Genomic DNA, 14313 nt, shown 5'->3' on the forward strand with positions numbered 1-14313 from the left:
AGGGTTCAGGTTTATAAAAGGAGTGATTATTTTTGCAAATGAGTCTATGACAGTAGCATTTTGAGTCTTTTAATGTGAACAGTTTGTTTATTGCTATTTTACAGCACAATACATTCCATTGCATGTTGCAAGAGCTGTTTTAAATCTGATTAAAACCATTTCTATATACCTTTTTATATTACCTTCTTTTAATAAGCACACTCCGTTTTCGAACACTTACAATATGAATGAATGAATGAATGAATGAATGAATGAAGTTAATTCAAGAGATTTTCCTTTCAAAGGTGTTGATTTTTAATATTGGATACAGTACTAAAGCACCTTAGGGCTACTAAAGTTCTGTGTCAGAATGAGCAGAATACCATAAATCCAAGACCTGGATTGCGTATTGGAAAAAATAAAAGAACAAAAAGGACTGAAATTTCCTTCTCTGCCAAACAATCGGCTGCATTTGAATAGCAGTTGCAAATCTGCACTCTGCATTCATTTTGAAATGGGTCAGAATTAATGAGGTACGAATAGCCAGGGCAAGCCTGTGTGGCGGAAGTGCCATATTGCCAGTCCTCCTTTATTTAGGGAAGCAGACGCATAATGTTATTAGCAGTGTGCTAATTCAGATTTAATCTCACCTCTCGGGGCAGTTTTGTGGGGAGCGTATAGGGAAGCCGATGGAAGCCATATGCTTTTGAAGGACGTGAAGAGCGGCAAATGCATGGCTCTATTTCAGCAGACTGCCTGCCAGCCTCATTTAATGAACACACTGTTGCTACTGGGTGGAAAACAAGGCCCATAGAGACATAACACGTGTCTGCTGAGGAGGAACTGGTCGTCATTTCAAACCGCACACCATTTGCCAGTTACTTAGACATCTGATTTATTGAATGTGGTTAGACAAAAAAAAATTTACAAAATACATTAGTTTCTAAATATGTACAGTATTCAGATTGTCTTTGCTGTAAGACAATTTCATGCAAAATTTGTTCATCATGACCAAATAAAAAAGAGTAAAAATGTTTTATTTGCTGTTATCAGCCACTTTTTAAATGAGTGCAAAAGTATGGATATATCTAACATTACACTGACATTACACTGTGTCTTTATACACAGGTATAGATGAAGGGAGGGTGAAGCCAGTCGATCATGGCTGAGCTGAGCTGCTCACTGGGTGTAGGGATCAAGTCAATCTCAGTGCATGTGGAGTGCACATGTGGAGTGCTCTCTATGTTTCTAACCCTCCCAGACATGCGCTGACAAACCACTTCTGGTCCTCCTTTGACTTGGAAACTATGCATAAGGTGGTTGTAAGTTGGACTCAGCTTGATGGCACGTTCACCCATAGAATATTTCAAGTATGTACATTATATAAGTTCTTCTATTTTATATACTTTGTGTTGTTTTATATATTAAACAAGCAGATCAGCTAAATTACTTAAATGTATTAATTTGAATAGTTAGGTGTTTGTATGGCAGGAGTTCATGGTAAGAGTCTTGCCCAATTACATGATAGCTGCAGTGGCACAAGGGGCCTTGAACCAGAAACCTCTAGATTGCAGAGCCATGTTCTTTAGTGCTGTACTGCCAGCTCCCTCCCCAGTCATGTGACAAACTAATTGCTCTGAGTACTTTGTTGCACGACTGTAGTAATGTACCTATATGGTGACCATGCAATGCTTCTCTTGCTGCTCTTAATGTCATCTCAATAACTTCTAATTGTTTCACAACTGCAGAATCACGGACTGCACTGTAACATAAAAATAAGAAATTGCACCCAGAGGCAGTAGTATAATTATGCATTCTAATTACTTGCTGTAGCATGACTGGTAGGCTTATCAAATATTCTGCAGAAACCAACCAGAGGGCTCTACCAAAGGCGCTGTTATTGTTATCTGGGTAATTAGAGGAAATTTTTTTAGATTTGTGTTAGAGGCGCGCGCACAAAATACAGACCTTATGAAACTGTTATAAAAAATGTTGTCAGCAGAGTCTTGGGAGCCACAACTACCCGCGTGCGCGCGTGTGTGTGTATGTCAGTGTTCATCGCGTCTCTCCCGATCGGCCCCGTTCCGGCTCTTCTTCCCCTGCTCCAGTCTCCCGGGGGCGCATTCGGCGGACCGTACCAAGCCCAGAAAGGCGGGGGCGCGAGTGCGGGGACGTGCGGGCCGAGGGTGCCGCAGGAATTACAAGTTCAGCACCTGGACAGCGATCGGATAGCGACTCCATACTTTCTGCCCGCGACTCTGTTCTCCAGATAAAGGCCCGCCGAGCGCGCGCGCGCGGGCTGATGTGAGCGCGGCGGGAGGGAGGGAGGGACAGGCCGCCATGCGGGGCACGAGCGCGTCTTGAGGAGGTCCCAGGGCTGCTATATGAGGAGCGCCTGCCAGAGTCTCCGCTCAGAGCGCCGAGGTGTGCAGCAGCATCCTCATCCTCTCCTGTTCATTGGAGCACCTCATCCTCCTGCTTGGCCGAGCTCCTCTCTCTGGACGCAGATCGCGCTGTTTACCTCTTTGCCCCCGTTTGTTTACCGCTGGCAGAAGCGGGCGAAGATGCCGAGGCTTCCTGGATCACGGATACGGCTGATGCTCGGCATCCTCTGCTGGATCGGCGCCTTCACTGCGGCGCTCCAAGCATCCCGTGAGTAACGGCGGGGAGAGCGGGGACGGTGCGCTCTCTGGGGGCCCTGCACACCGTGCTCGCGTTATGGTACTCTGGGTACTCTGTCTGTGTTTATGAGACAAGTGAGTGCGTGAAAGGCGCAGATCGCCGTGCGGCTCCAGCGCGCTCCTGCCTGTGTGTATTGTTTCTTTGTTAGCGTCTGTTCTGGACAGAGTGTTTGACCGAATCGAGTGTGTATCCGAGAGCGCTGACTGGATGGGCACGCGGCGGGCCACTTTCTTTACCCCCTGCGATTGCTTTTAAAATTAAATTCCCATTTAAATTCACTCATGTCTCCAATTGCCCATTTGAGAAAAGAATGTGTGTTATGGGTTTTATTGTGTCTAAATGTTATAATCGACGGGTCACACAGAAAGTAGTCCTTATGATTATGGATTGAGACCTACCCGAAAAAGTGGGGTTTTTGAGCTTCATTCTGAACACTGCACTGGAGATTGAATAGGATGATGATGAGCTTTAACGCTGTGTGCTTTGTTATGTTGTAAAATACACGCAACTTTGTACCGGAGTCTATGAGAGTGCCTATGGGTGCAGCGATACCGGGTTGGAACACGTTGCTATGAACTTCCAGCATGACATGTCACATTTATTTGCATAGGACATGGAATGGAAACAAACAAACAAACAACCAGAACAACAAAAAAAGAATCAAGAAACTTTGAGATTGAAGCAGTGTTCGGGCTGTGCTGGTTCCAGGTGCTTTAGGAGTGAACCTGGAGGATGGATGCAGTGTCATACCAAGACCTGTGTGCATGTGTTCTTTGTCCATCTCCTTCTCATTGTCTATCATTGACAAGGTTTGGAAAAAGAAAAACAGCAGCTGACAAATGAGACTATGTGATCACCAGTGATGCATGCAGTATTTTAAGAGAACTTGGATGGAAGGGCACATGTGAGACACAGCTCTGAGAAATGCCCACATCTGCGGAGAGTCAGTCACATATTTATCTGTTCTCAGAATGGGGATTTATAAGAAGTCAGCTGCCTTACTGCACATGCTACGTGTCTGCTGCAAATATACTGTATATGATTTCCCATTATTCCTTAAGCAATATAGATGTATGAGTATTGAAAATATTATGAATTTTAAATTTTACTTGAAAATCTACATTTTCTCTTTTCTGAGAATATACATTTTATGCTAAATAGATATTATTAAGCAATTTTAATAATTACTTTTAAGGTGACTCATGCCACATAAACTCAGTTCTCTGCCAAATTAAGGTAGAAAGAATGAAAGCTACCTTTTTGTGTACCTTGAAAAGCAACTGTCCACAATGTAAAGAAAAGAATCAAGAGGAGAGATATTAATATTTTCTCTGCATGCAGAGAAAGTTCCTTCCTTGTTGCACACACATCAACACTAATGACGTATACAGTAATCACAATTGTTCACTGAAAAAGGACTGCTGCTTAAGTGAAACGCTTCTGTAGCAATAATGTGACAGTTAACAATTTTCTGCATGGTGCTCTCAGTATATAATACAAAGAAATCACTGTTGCATCCCATTCTTTTTCTTAATGTGTTTAAGCAATAATAAATCAATCTAACTGAAGACAAACAATGCCACATATTTTTGACCACGTATTTCCAATTTCCCATATTGCACCATCAAAAACTGCAGAAGAATGTAAAGATGGCTGAAACAGCAAACTCCAGTGCTCGTGATGATTTCTTATTAACTTATTATTTTGTTCTATACTACATTGTGAGACCATATCTTTAAGGGCCAGGTCTGATTAATGTTGCACAGGTTGGAGTCACTTGTGGGGAACATTGAGCCCTAAAATCACAGAGATTCTTCGAGTTATTAAACAGATGATGATATGTATGTGTAAAAAAATCAGCAGTAATACTCTTTACAATCAACAGGTCATAAATAATCAACATGAACCTCAATTTCACTGAGCCATTCTCCATCAGCATGCTTATGCAATAGTGAAGGGCTGAGTGAGAAACTGGATGTTTGCAGGGCTATTTTATCATTATGTCTTAAAAAGTACAGCGGGACACAGTGTTGCTGTTTTCTTGCTGCAGAAAATCCCAGTGAGACCACTTGCGTAAAGATGTTCTCTTACCTCTGGCTTTGACATGTTTCACAAAGTATTAGGAGCAGATGTTTTGAAATACCGAAGGCCTTTTGTGTTAATCAGAATGACAGGTGGCACATGGTTTCAAATGGCTACAATAACTGTATTAATAGCATGGAGTAAGTTTTTTAGTTTGCCACTCCCAGTTTAGAGCAGACTCTGGAGCACTTTGACACTGGCTTGGGAAAACAATGAAAATGAATGATTGAGTATTTGAGACTGAATGCATAGATAGATAGATAGATAGATAGATAGATAGATAAAGCAAGTCATGCTGATTTGTTTTTGCCATTTGTTTGGAAGGTGTTATTTTCTGTTGACATATTACCTCACACAGCCTTGAGCAATTTCCAGTCTTAGTGTTTGTGTTCATCATTTGCAGTACTATTTAATTGTATAAGTACCTAAGAACAATTATGCAGGCAAGAAAGTGATAAACAAACTGTAATTTGATTATCAATCAAGCAGTTCAACTGAGCAGCCTGTATACTTTTAGAGTAGCCTATGTACTTTTTCATCATCATCATCATCATAATCAATAATAATAATAATAATAATGATAATAATAATACACACACACACATTTTCGGAACCACTCATCCCATACGGGGTCGCGGGGAACCGGAGCCTACCCGGTAACACAGGGCATAAGGCCGGAGGGGGAGGGGACACACCCAGGATGGGAAGCCAGTCCGTCGCAAGGCACCCCAAGTGGAACTCGAACCCCAGACCCACCGGAGAGCAGGATCCGGTCCAACCCACTGCGCCACCACACCCCCCATAATAATAATAATAATAATAATAATAATAATAATAAATTGTAGTTAACAGAAGTGTCAACACTTTTATGCTGACATGGATTCTTTGTCTACCATGACTACTTTCTTAAAGTACTCCTTGGGCTGTATACATTTCAGGACACAACTGAGTATATCTGGAGACGGTGGCCTGTTGCACTGCTCTGTATGACTCTTGCTTCTGAATATCTGACCAGGCACATCTGCTGCAGGCTTCTGGTGTGTTACAGTAAGAGTTTAACAAAGTTTCATTGTGTCCCCATTTGATATTGATGTAAAACAATTCACACACACGCACACGCACTTTCTGAACCGCTTATCCCATACGGGGTTGCGGGGAACCGGAGCCTACCCGGCAACACAGGGCGTAAGGCCAGAGGGGGAGGGGACACACCCAGGACGGGACGCCAGTTCGTCGCAAGGCACCCCAAGCGGGACTCAAACCCCAGACCCACTAGAGAGCAGGACCCAGTCCAACCCACTGCGCCACCGCGCCCCCCCCCCTTCGTGAAACAATTCAAGTTATTGGATTTAACTGATTAATTTGTGATTTCCCAAGGCAAGTCATATAATATGAAAATTTTTCATAATGTAAGTCCATATATTTTGTTTGGGATGATGTTTAATTTTATTCATTTCAGTTTATTATGGCATGCTGTTATTTCTAATGTTAAACCACATTTTGCTTACAATGGGATCTCAGAAGGAGTATTTGAGTTTTAAGGTCTTGTTTAAGTGTCTTGACAAGTTTTTGTCATGGTACAGTGGTTCAAAATATCTAAGTTTTTTCACTTGAAAATTTTAAAGTTTGTGGAAGGGCAGAGGAGTTGGAGGAGAGGGGATTGTACTACATTTATAGTATTTGTTTAGATTGCTTTAACCTGCTGTGAAGTTTTCTGGAAACTGAGAGACAGAATAAAGCAGGTTGCAGACAATGTACGAGTGGACCATCTGTTCACTGCATCTCAGGGCACTCCTCATCCCTGGTGTAAACTGAGAAGCCTCCATCCACCTGGTCCTCCTAGCTTAGAAAATGGCAGAAAAACATTTGCTTTGGAGAATTTCCATGACCCACCACTTACAATACAAATACACTGTAGCTGAATCACAATGGACTGATATACTTATTTCCATTTACAAACCGGAGTTGTAATTGTTAATTTGCTCCTTTTCCTCTCATTTTCTGAAACAATAGAGCAAGGACAGCACTCAACGCTGAAAGCTTTTTGCTATATTCATAGTGTTCAGTACCTCTGTTGCAAGGACTTTACTATTATTATTACCTTATCATTATAATTAAAAGACTGTGATACCAAAAAATGTCCAGATTTCTTCATTATATAGATAATCCACCTTTGTATGCAGTACCATGAAATACAGGCTCAAAGGCGTATCTGAGTGAACGCCATGTCTGATTTAAAATGCAATCTCTGGTGCTGAATATATCGTGGGATACGGTTGGTGGATGCTCTAATTTCATAAAAATGGTCAGAGACCATGCTACTACCACCAGAAAGGATGCTTTATGTATGATCCTCTGGGCCACAGGAAAGTTAATGAAGATTTAATAGGCAAGTTAACTTTACCTAGTGCTGTAGAGGGGAGTCATAGGTTCATACAAAGACTCAGGAAGGGTGGAAGACACAGGGGACTCTGGGAAGCAATTCTGATGGTAACAGGGTGTAGAAGCAGTGAGAATAGGCTTAATTCATAAGTGCAGATAAGTCTTTATTTCCTTAGACTCCCCACGATGTACACAGTGAGAGCTCTTTTACAAGTACTGGTACGGACACACACACACGTTCATAGAAGAAGAGGAGGTGACAGCAAGAGAAGTTTCCTATCAATACAGACATTTTTAACCATGTTAAAAACCATTCTGGTAAAACTGCTGTGTGCTCAACAGCATGGATGCAATTGGACTGTATTCCTTTGAGCTGATAAAATGGCTCATATTCCCTTTCCATGGTTTTTCACAGTGACTGGGAGCCTGTGGGGCTGTGGGTGTTGTCCTTAGGGGGAACTGAAAAATGATCTCCTCCAAGTATGTTACATCATCTGATGAAGCCTGCAGCCCCAAGAAATGAAAAGATGCGGGTGGCTCACAGCATGCACCTTTTCAGGAGGTGTCTTCGTGTGTTTACCCCTCCAGAGTTGTTGTGGGTGTTGAAGAAACATAAGATTCAGGTAATTGGTCACAATTATATTAGGAAAAAAGGGGGAAATATTCTACCAACAAAAGTTTCTGATAAGAAAATATTGTGTATAATCATAGAATATATTCTGTTGCAGGTGCTAAATAACATAATGGTATAACGTTCTTCATTCCAAAATTGTTTTTCAGAAGTAGTGAAAGGACTTTACTATTACTATGGTTATTACTTTATTGTTACAGCTGTAAGAGTTGTGTCCTTTAAAAGGTCAGAATTTCTTCAGCCTATGGATAATCCACCTCATAAAATACAGGGGCAACTGAGCAATGACTACTCTGCATAATTACTGTGCATAATTCGAAATATGTTTTTCAGAGATGGAGCCAGGCCTGGGGGGGGCTCGCATGCGAGCGCCTGGTGGCCAGGTCTATGCCCACGGGGCCTGGCCGGGCTCAGCCCGAAGCCATGACATGGAGCTACTCTTTGGTGGGCTCACCACCTGCCGGAGAGACCGTAAGGGGCTGGTGCATTGTGATTTGGGCAGTGGTCGGGGCCGAGTGCCTGGCCGACCCAAACCTTGGGCGCCAACTCTGGTTTCTGGGACTTGGAATGTCACCTCACTGGCGGGGAAGGAGCCTGAGCTGGTGCGGGAGGTTGAGAGATACTGTCTAGTTATAGTTGGGCTCACTTCCACTCACAGCTTGGGTTCTGGAACCACTCTTCTCGACCAAGGGTGGACTCTCCACTATTCTGGCGTTGTCCAGGGTGAGAGGCGGCGGGCAGGTGTGGGCTTATTAATAGCCCCCCAGTTTAGCCGCCATGTGTTGCAGTCTACCCCGGTGAATGAGAGGGTCATCTCCCTGCGCCTTCGGGTCAGGGAACGGTCTCTCACTGTCGTTTGTGCTTATGCACCTAGCGGCAGTGTAGAGTACCCGGCCTTTTTAGAGTCCCTGGGGGGCGTGCTGGAAAGCGCTCCCACTGGGGACTCTGTCGTTCTACTGGGGGACTTTAACGCCCACGTGGGCAGCGACAGTGATACCTGGAGGGGCGTGATTGGGAGGAACGGCCTCCCTGATCCGAACCCGAGCGGTGAGTTGTTATTGGATTTCTGTGCTAGTCACGGTTTATCCGTAACAAACACCATATTCGTGCATAAGGGTGTCCATCAGTGCACTTGGCACCAGGACACCCTAGGTCGGAGGTCGATGATCGACTTTGTAGTCGTTTCTTCTGACCTTCGGCCATATGTCTTGGACACTCGGGTGAAGAGAGGGGCTGAGCTGTCAACTGATCACCACCTGGTGGTGAGTTGGATTCGATGGCGGGGGAAAAAGCTGGACAGACCTGGCAGGCCCAAACGCATAGTGAGGGTCTGTTGGGAACGTTTGGCGGAGGCCCCTGTCAGAGAGGTCTTCAACTCCCACCTCCGACAGAGTTTCAACCAGGTCCCGAGGGAGGCGGGGGACATTGAGTCCGAATGGACTATGTTCCACGCCTCCATTGTCGGGGAGGCAGTTCGGAGCTGCGGCCATAAAGTCTCCGGCGCCTGTCGCGGCGGCAATCCCCGAACACGGTGGTGGACACCGGAGGTAAGGGATGCCGTCAAGCTGAAGAAGGAGTTCTATCGGGCCTGGCTGGCTCATGGGACTCCTGAAGCAGCTGACGGGTACCGACGGGCCAGACGGAACGCGGCTCTGGCAGTCGCCGCGGCAAAAACTCGGGCTTGGGAGGAGTTCGGTGAGGCCATGGAGGAAGACTTTCGGTCAGCCTCAAAGAGATTCTGGCAAACCGTCCGGCGACTCAGAGGGGGGAAGCGGTGTTCCACGAACACTGTTTACGGTGGAAGTGGCGCACTGCTGACCTCAGCTGAGGATGTCCTCGGGCGGTGGAAGGAGTACTTTGAGGATCTCCTCAATCCCTCCGACATGCCTTCCGTAGAGGAAGCTGAGGCTGGGGACTTGGAGGGGGACTCGTCCATTACCCTGGCTGAAGTTGCTGAGGTAGTCAAAAAACTCCTCGGTGGCAAGGCTCCGGGGGTGGATGAGATCCACCCCGAGTTTCTCAAGTCTCTGGATGTTGTTAGGCTGTCTTGGCTGACATGCCTCTGCAGCATCGCGTGGAGCTCGAGAACGGTGCCTCTGGACTGGCAGACCGGGGTGGTGGTCCCTCTTTTTAAGAAGGGGGACCGGAGATTGTGTTCCAACTATAGGGGGATCACACTCCTTAGCCTCCCTGGGAAAGTCTATGCCGGGGTACTGGAGAGGAGAATCCGGCTGATAATCGAACCTCGGATTCAGGAGAAGCAATGCGGTTTTTGCCCTGGCCGTGGAACACTGGACCAGCTCTATACCCTCACTAGGGTGTTGGAGGGTTCGTGGGAGTTTGCCCAACCAGTCCATATGTGTTTTGTGGACCTGGAGAAGGCATTCGACCGTGTCCCTCGTGGCATCCTGTGGGAGGTACTTCGGGATTATGGGGTTCGGGGCTCGCTGCTATGAGCTGTTCGTTCCCTGTATGACCGGAGCAGGAGCTTGGTTCGCATTGCCAGCAGTAAGTCAGACCTGTTCCCGGTGCATGTTGGACTCCGCCAGGGCTGCCCTTTGTCACCGATTCTGTTCATTATCTTCATGGACAGAATTTCTAGGCGCAGCCAGGGAACGGAGGGTGTCTGTTTTGATGGCCGCAGGATCTCGTTTCTGCTTTTCGTGGATGATATGGACCTGTTGGCTTCATCAAATCAAGACTTGCAGCGTGCATTGGGGAGGTTTGCAGCCGAGTGCGAAGCGGCGGGGATGAGAATCAGCATCTCCAAATCCGAGGCCATGGTTCTCAGTCGGAAAAAGGTGGATTGCCCCCTCCGGGTTAGGGGGGAGTTTCTCCCTCAAGTGGAGGAGTTTAAGTATCTCGGGGTCTTGTTCACGAGTGAGGGAAAAATGGAGCGGCAGGTTGACGGACGGATCGGTGCGGCGTCTGCAGTATTGCGATCATTGTACCGGTCTGTTGTGGTGAATTTACCGGTCAATCTACGTTCCTACCCTCACCTATGGTCATGACCGAAAGAATGAGATCGCGGATACAAGCGGCAGAAATGGGTTTCCTCCGCAGAGTGGCTGGGCGCACCCTTAGGGATAGGGTGAGGAGCTCAGTCACCTGGGAGGAGCTCGGAGTAGAGCCGCTGCTCCTCCGCATCGAGAGGAGCCAGTTGAGGTGGCTCGGGCATCTGTTCCGGATGCCTCCTGGACACCTCCCTGGTGAGGTGTTCTGGGCATGTCCCACTGGGAGGAGGCCTCGGGGCAGTCCCAGGACACGTTGGAGAGACTATGTCTCCCGGCTGGCCTGGGAACGCCTTGTGGTTTCCCCAGGGGAACTGGAGGAGGTGTGCGGGGAGAGGGAAGTCTGGAGGACTCTGCTTGGACTGCTGCCCCCGCGACCCGGCCCCGGATAGCGGAAGAAGATGGATGGATGGATGGATGGATGTTTTTTAGATAGCACAGCTTTCTATAAAGATTAAGATTGTTAGAACCAGGTTTCGTACCGCTGACATTCTAATAAAGTGCAAGAAGTTAGTTAGAAGTTAGTACGTATTATCTTTATTCCCCGTGTATACATCTGGTTTACAATACATTCCTGTCCGAAGTGTTTTTCATGAAGGTAGTTTTCGCATGAGAACGCTGGCAAGAAGTGTTCATTTCAGTGGTATTTTACTTGTGATCATCAGTGATCAAACAGCAACATTTCTACACTATAATTCACTTATAACCAGAGCAGCTCTTACAAGGAGTGAGCTGGCTTTCCACATCTAGAAGCACGGTGTCATTTGAAAGCAGAAAACCATTAACCTTTTCTTACGACACTAAAATGATGGTGGCCTGCGATGTGGGCCAGTAAACAGATGCAACGCTGTGCATTGTAGCCCCAGGTTTGTTCACTATGCCTTACACTGTGACATAACCCGGAATGCATATGCTATACTTTTAATTTATAAAGTTGCATAAAGAGATGTGTTGCAATATGAAATTTAATAGATGTCATACATGCAATATTTCAGGTCAGTTTCAAATGTTTACATGCAGCCTACTTGGCTTGTGAATAGGAATATTTTTGGATTATGTAATGGACAATATTTGAGGAAGCAGGGAATAAACTTGAGAGATCTTACTGTTAAAGGGTTTGCAGCTTCAAGATTGCAAAATTTCTAGCATTTCTGGAGTGCAAGCACCATTGACTAAGGTCCTTAAAGAAGTTACTTTGGATAAAAGTATCTGCTATATGAAAGAAAATAAATGTGTAATGTTTAACAACTTCTGATCAGTGTGTTTTTGTATTATGCTGAACTTTGGACATGTTTCAGAAACGTGCCACTTTCCACTAAAGCCATGTAACTGGTACAGCACCCAGATGAATGTGTGACACAGTTCACTTTTCTGTACATCATTCTCATTCGGTTACGGTGACCTGCCAGATTGCTTGATCTGAGCATGGCATGCAGGGCACTTACTTGCATTCACTGTGTGTATGTTGCTTCCAGGATGCTAAATGGTAATTAAAGCCTTGCTTTTGGATTTACACTTGCATGATTTTGCCGGTGGCATTTTTTATTAGATTGAAGTACTTGAGCTGCCTGCTTTAGGCCTAAGACAGAAATAACTGTTGAAATTACTTCCTGCTTAGTCCGCAACTGGAAAAGGCAGAATTTATATAGATTCATGTTTTGAGTTAAATTAAAGTGGATGTTGAAAATGCTGTAGATTGAGACTTGATCCTTTGAAAACAATAACTTTATTATTTTGTGAAGTACTATATTAAATTGTACTGAGTAAATTGTAGCCATTCGTAGCATTTATTAATGACTCTGCTGCAAGTCCATTTGCATCTGACATGTGCTGTTTTTGCCTTTGCTTAGTGCAGTACAACAAGGATAATAATTTCTGGGAAATCACTGGTTGGTTAATGTATTGATTATGCTCACTGTTTACCGTTCCTGTAAAATGATAGGAAAAGAAAAAACTAAGCAATCATTTTGAATCTAATATTACACCAACCTTCTTGTTCTCAGACATGAATTTTGACATTTAAACAGTGTATGGAAGAGGTACCGCAAGTAGCACTACTGTCTCACAATGTCTGGTTGGTGTGAGAGGACTTGGCTTCAATCCCATCTCAGTCTGTGTGGAGTTGACAGGTTCTCCCCATGTCTGCATGGGTTTCCTCCTTGTGCTCCGGTTTCCTCCTTCAGTTCAAAGACATGCTATTCAGGTAGACTGGTGACTCTAAGTCACCCGTAGTGCGTGAGTGGCAGACAGAGAGTGCGTTTAACTGGTTTATGAATAATTGATTCACTGCAAGTAGTGTATCTAACATTTTAAGTCTCCTTGGGTGGATAAAATGTAGGCTGATACTAAATAGTGTTCATTGGAAGTTGCTTTAGAGAAAAGCATCTGCTAAATGAATAAATGTAAGAGGGTATCGGTTTCATTTTGTAACTTACATGAAGTTTAAAAGTTTTGTATATAAAGAGATGGCAAATCTGAAGTGGCAAGTGTGGAAAGGTTCTTATGTTTGCATGGGGTAAAGACAACATCACCACAATGAAGCAGGTGCCATGTTTTCTTAAAAAATTCTTTCTGGGAAGTGTGCTCAAAAGAGGAAGGTTTTTGTGCTTTCACTGGGGCTGCATTTTCACAGCTTCTCCCAGACTATGATCAGTCTAAGATAGGTACTGAATTGTAAGGAGCCATGTGTCCGTGGTGGGTGCATAACCTGTCAGAGCCACTAATTGAGTCATAGGGCACAATTAACAGCTGCAGGGAAGAGCTGCACCTTTTAAACATCCACATTATTGAGTGAAAACCCTTTTAGATAGCTGTCCTGCTTAGAGTTGCACATATTGTGCATCTGTGTGTGATTTTTCTGCAATGGTCTGGCGTCTCATATAAGGTGTACCCTGCCGTGCATCTTGTGATTCACTTGATGGACTCCAGACCACAGTGACTCTGCACTGGACAAGCCGTTATTGATAATGGATGGATGAATACAGGGATGCATGAATGGGTGCTTTCATGGATCCATAGAAGGATCGATTAGTGAATGATGGTCTTGTGCAAGCATGTTGCATAATTTCATAGTAGGTCATTTGATAATGCTGTAGAAGTTCATATGTTTAACAAAAAAAAATATAGTTTGTAAGTGTAAAATGTTTTCCTTAAGTCCAAAATATTTACACTTTGGAAGAAAAGAATAATAATAATACCCTGGAGATTTTTTTACCCTTTGCCGTACATTTACATTTACATGTATTCATTTAGCAGATGCTTTTCTCCAAAGCGACATACTGTACGTACATCTCAGCAAAAATACATTTTGTGAATTACATTAAGAGAAAGAAACATGGCTGCAGACATTTCATTCTTAAGTAAACCTAGTTTGTTACTTTCCACTTGATGCACTGATGTTTATCACTGGAGTAGGTGCATAAAATGCAGGATGGATGAATCCTGATAACCTTCCTACATTTTTTTTTAATAAGATACACAAACAAACATTCACATACATACAATGCCAGAGTAGCGGCTGTGTAAAGGCTTATCTGGGGATGATCA

General features: G+C 44.5%; 1 protein-coding gene across 3 annotated transcripts in view; it reads left to right on the forward strand.

Moving 5' to 3' along the window:
* The first annotated feature begins 2229 nt into the window (after window positions 1-2229).
* Window positions 2230-14313, forward strand: part of LOC108919681 (contactin-associated protein-like 2) — a 392807-nt gene continuing 380723 nt past the window's right edge. For all 3 annotated transcript variants that reach the window (XM_018727885.2, XM_029258941.1, XM_029258940.1), the window contains exon 1: window positions 2230-2631. In XM_018727885.2, coding sequence (XP_018583401.2) covers window positions 2364-2631 — 268 coding nt within the window. In that variant the 5' untranslated portion in view covers window positions 2230-2363. The remainder of the gene's footprint in view (window positions 2632-14313) is intronic.

This window comes from Scleropages formosus, chromosome 16 (assembly GCF_900964775.1).
Source record: "Scleropages formosus chromosome 16, fSclFor1.1, whole genome shotgun sequence".
Classification (NCBI taxonomy): Eukaryota; Metazoa; Chordata; class Actinopteri; order Osteoglossiformes; family Osteoglossidae; genus Scleropages; species Scleropages formosus.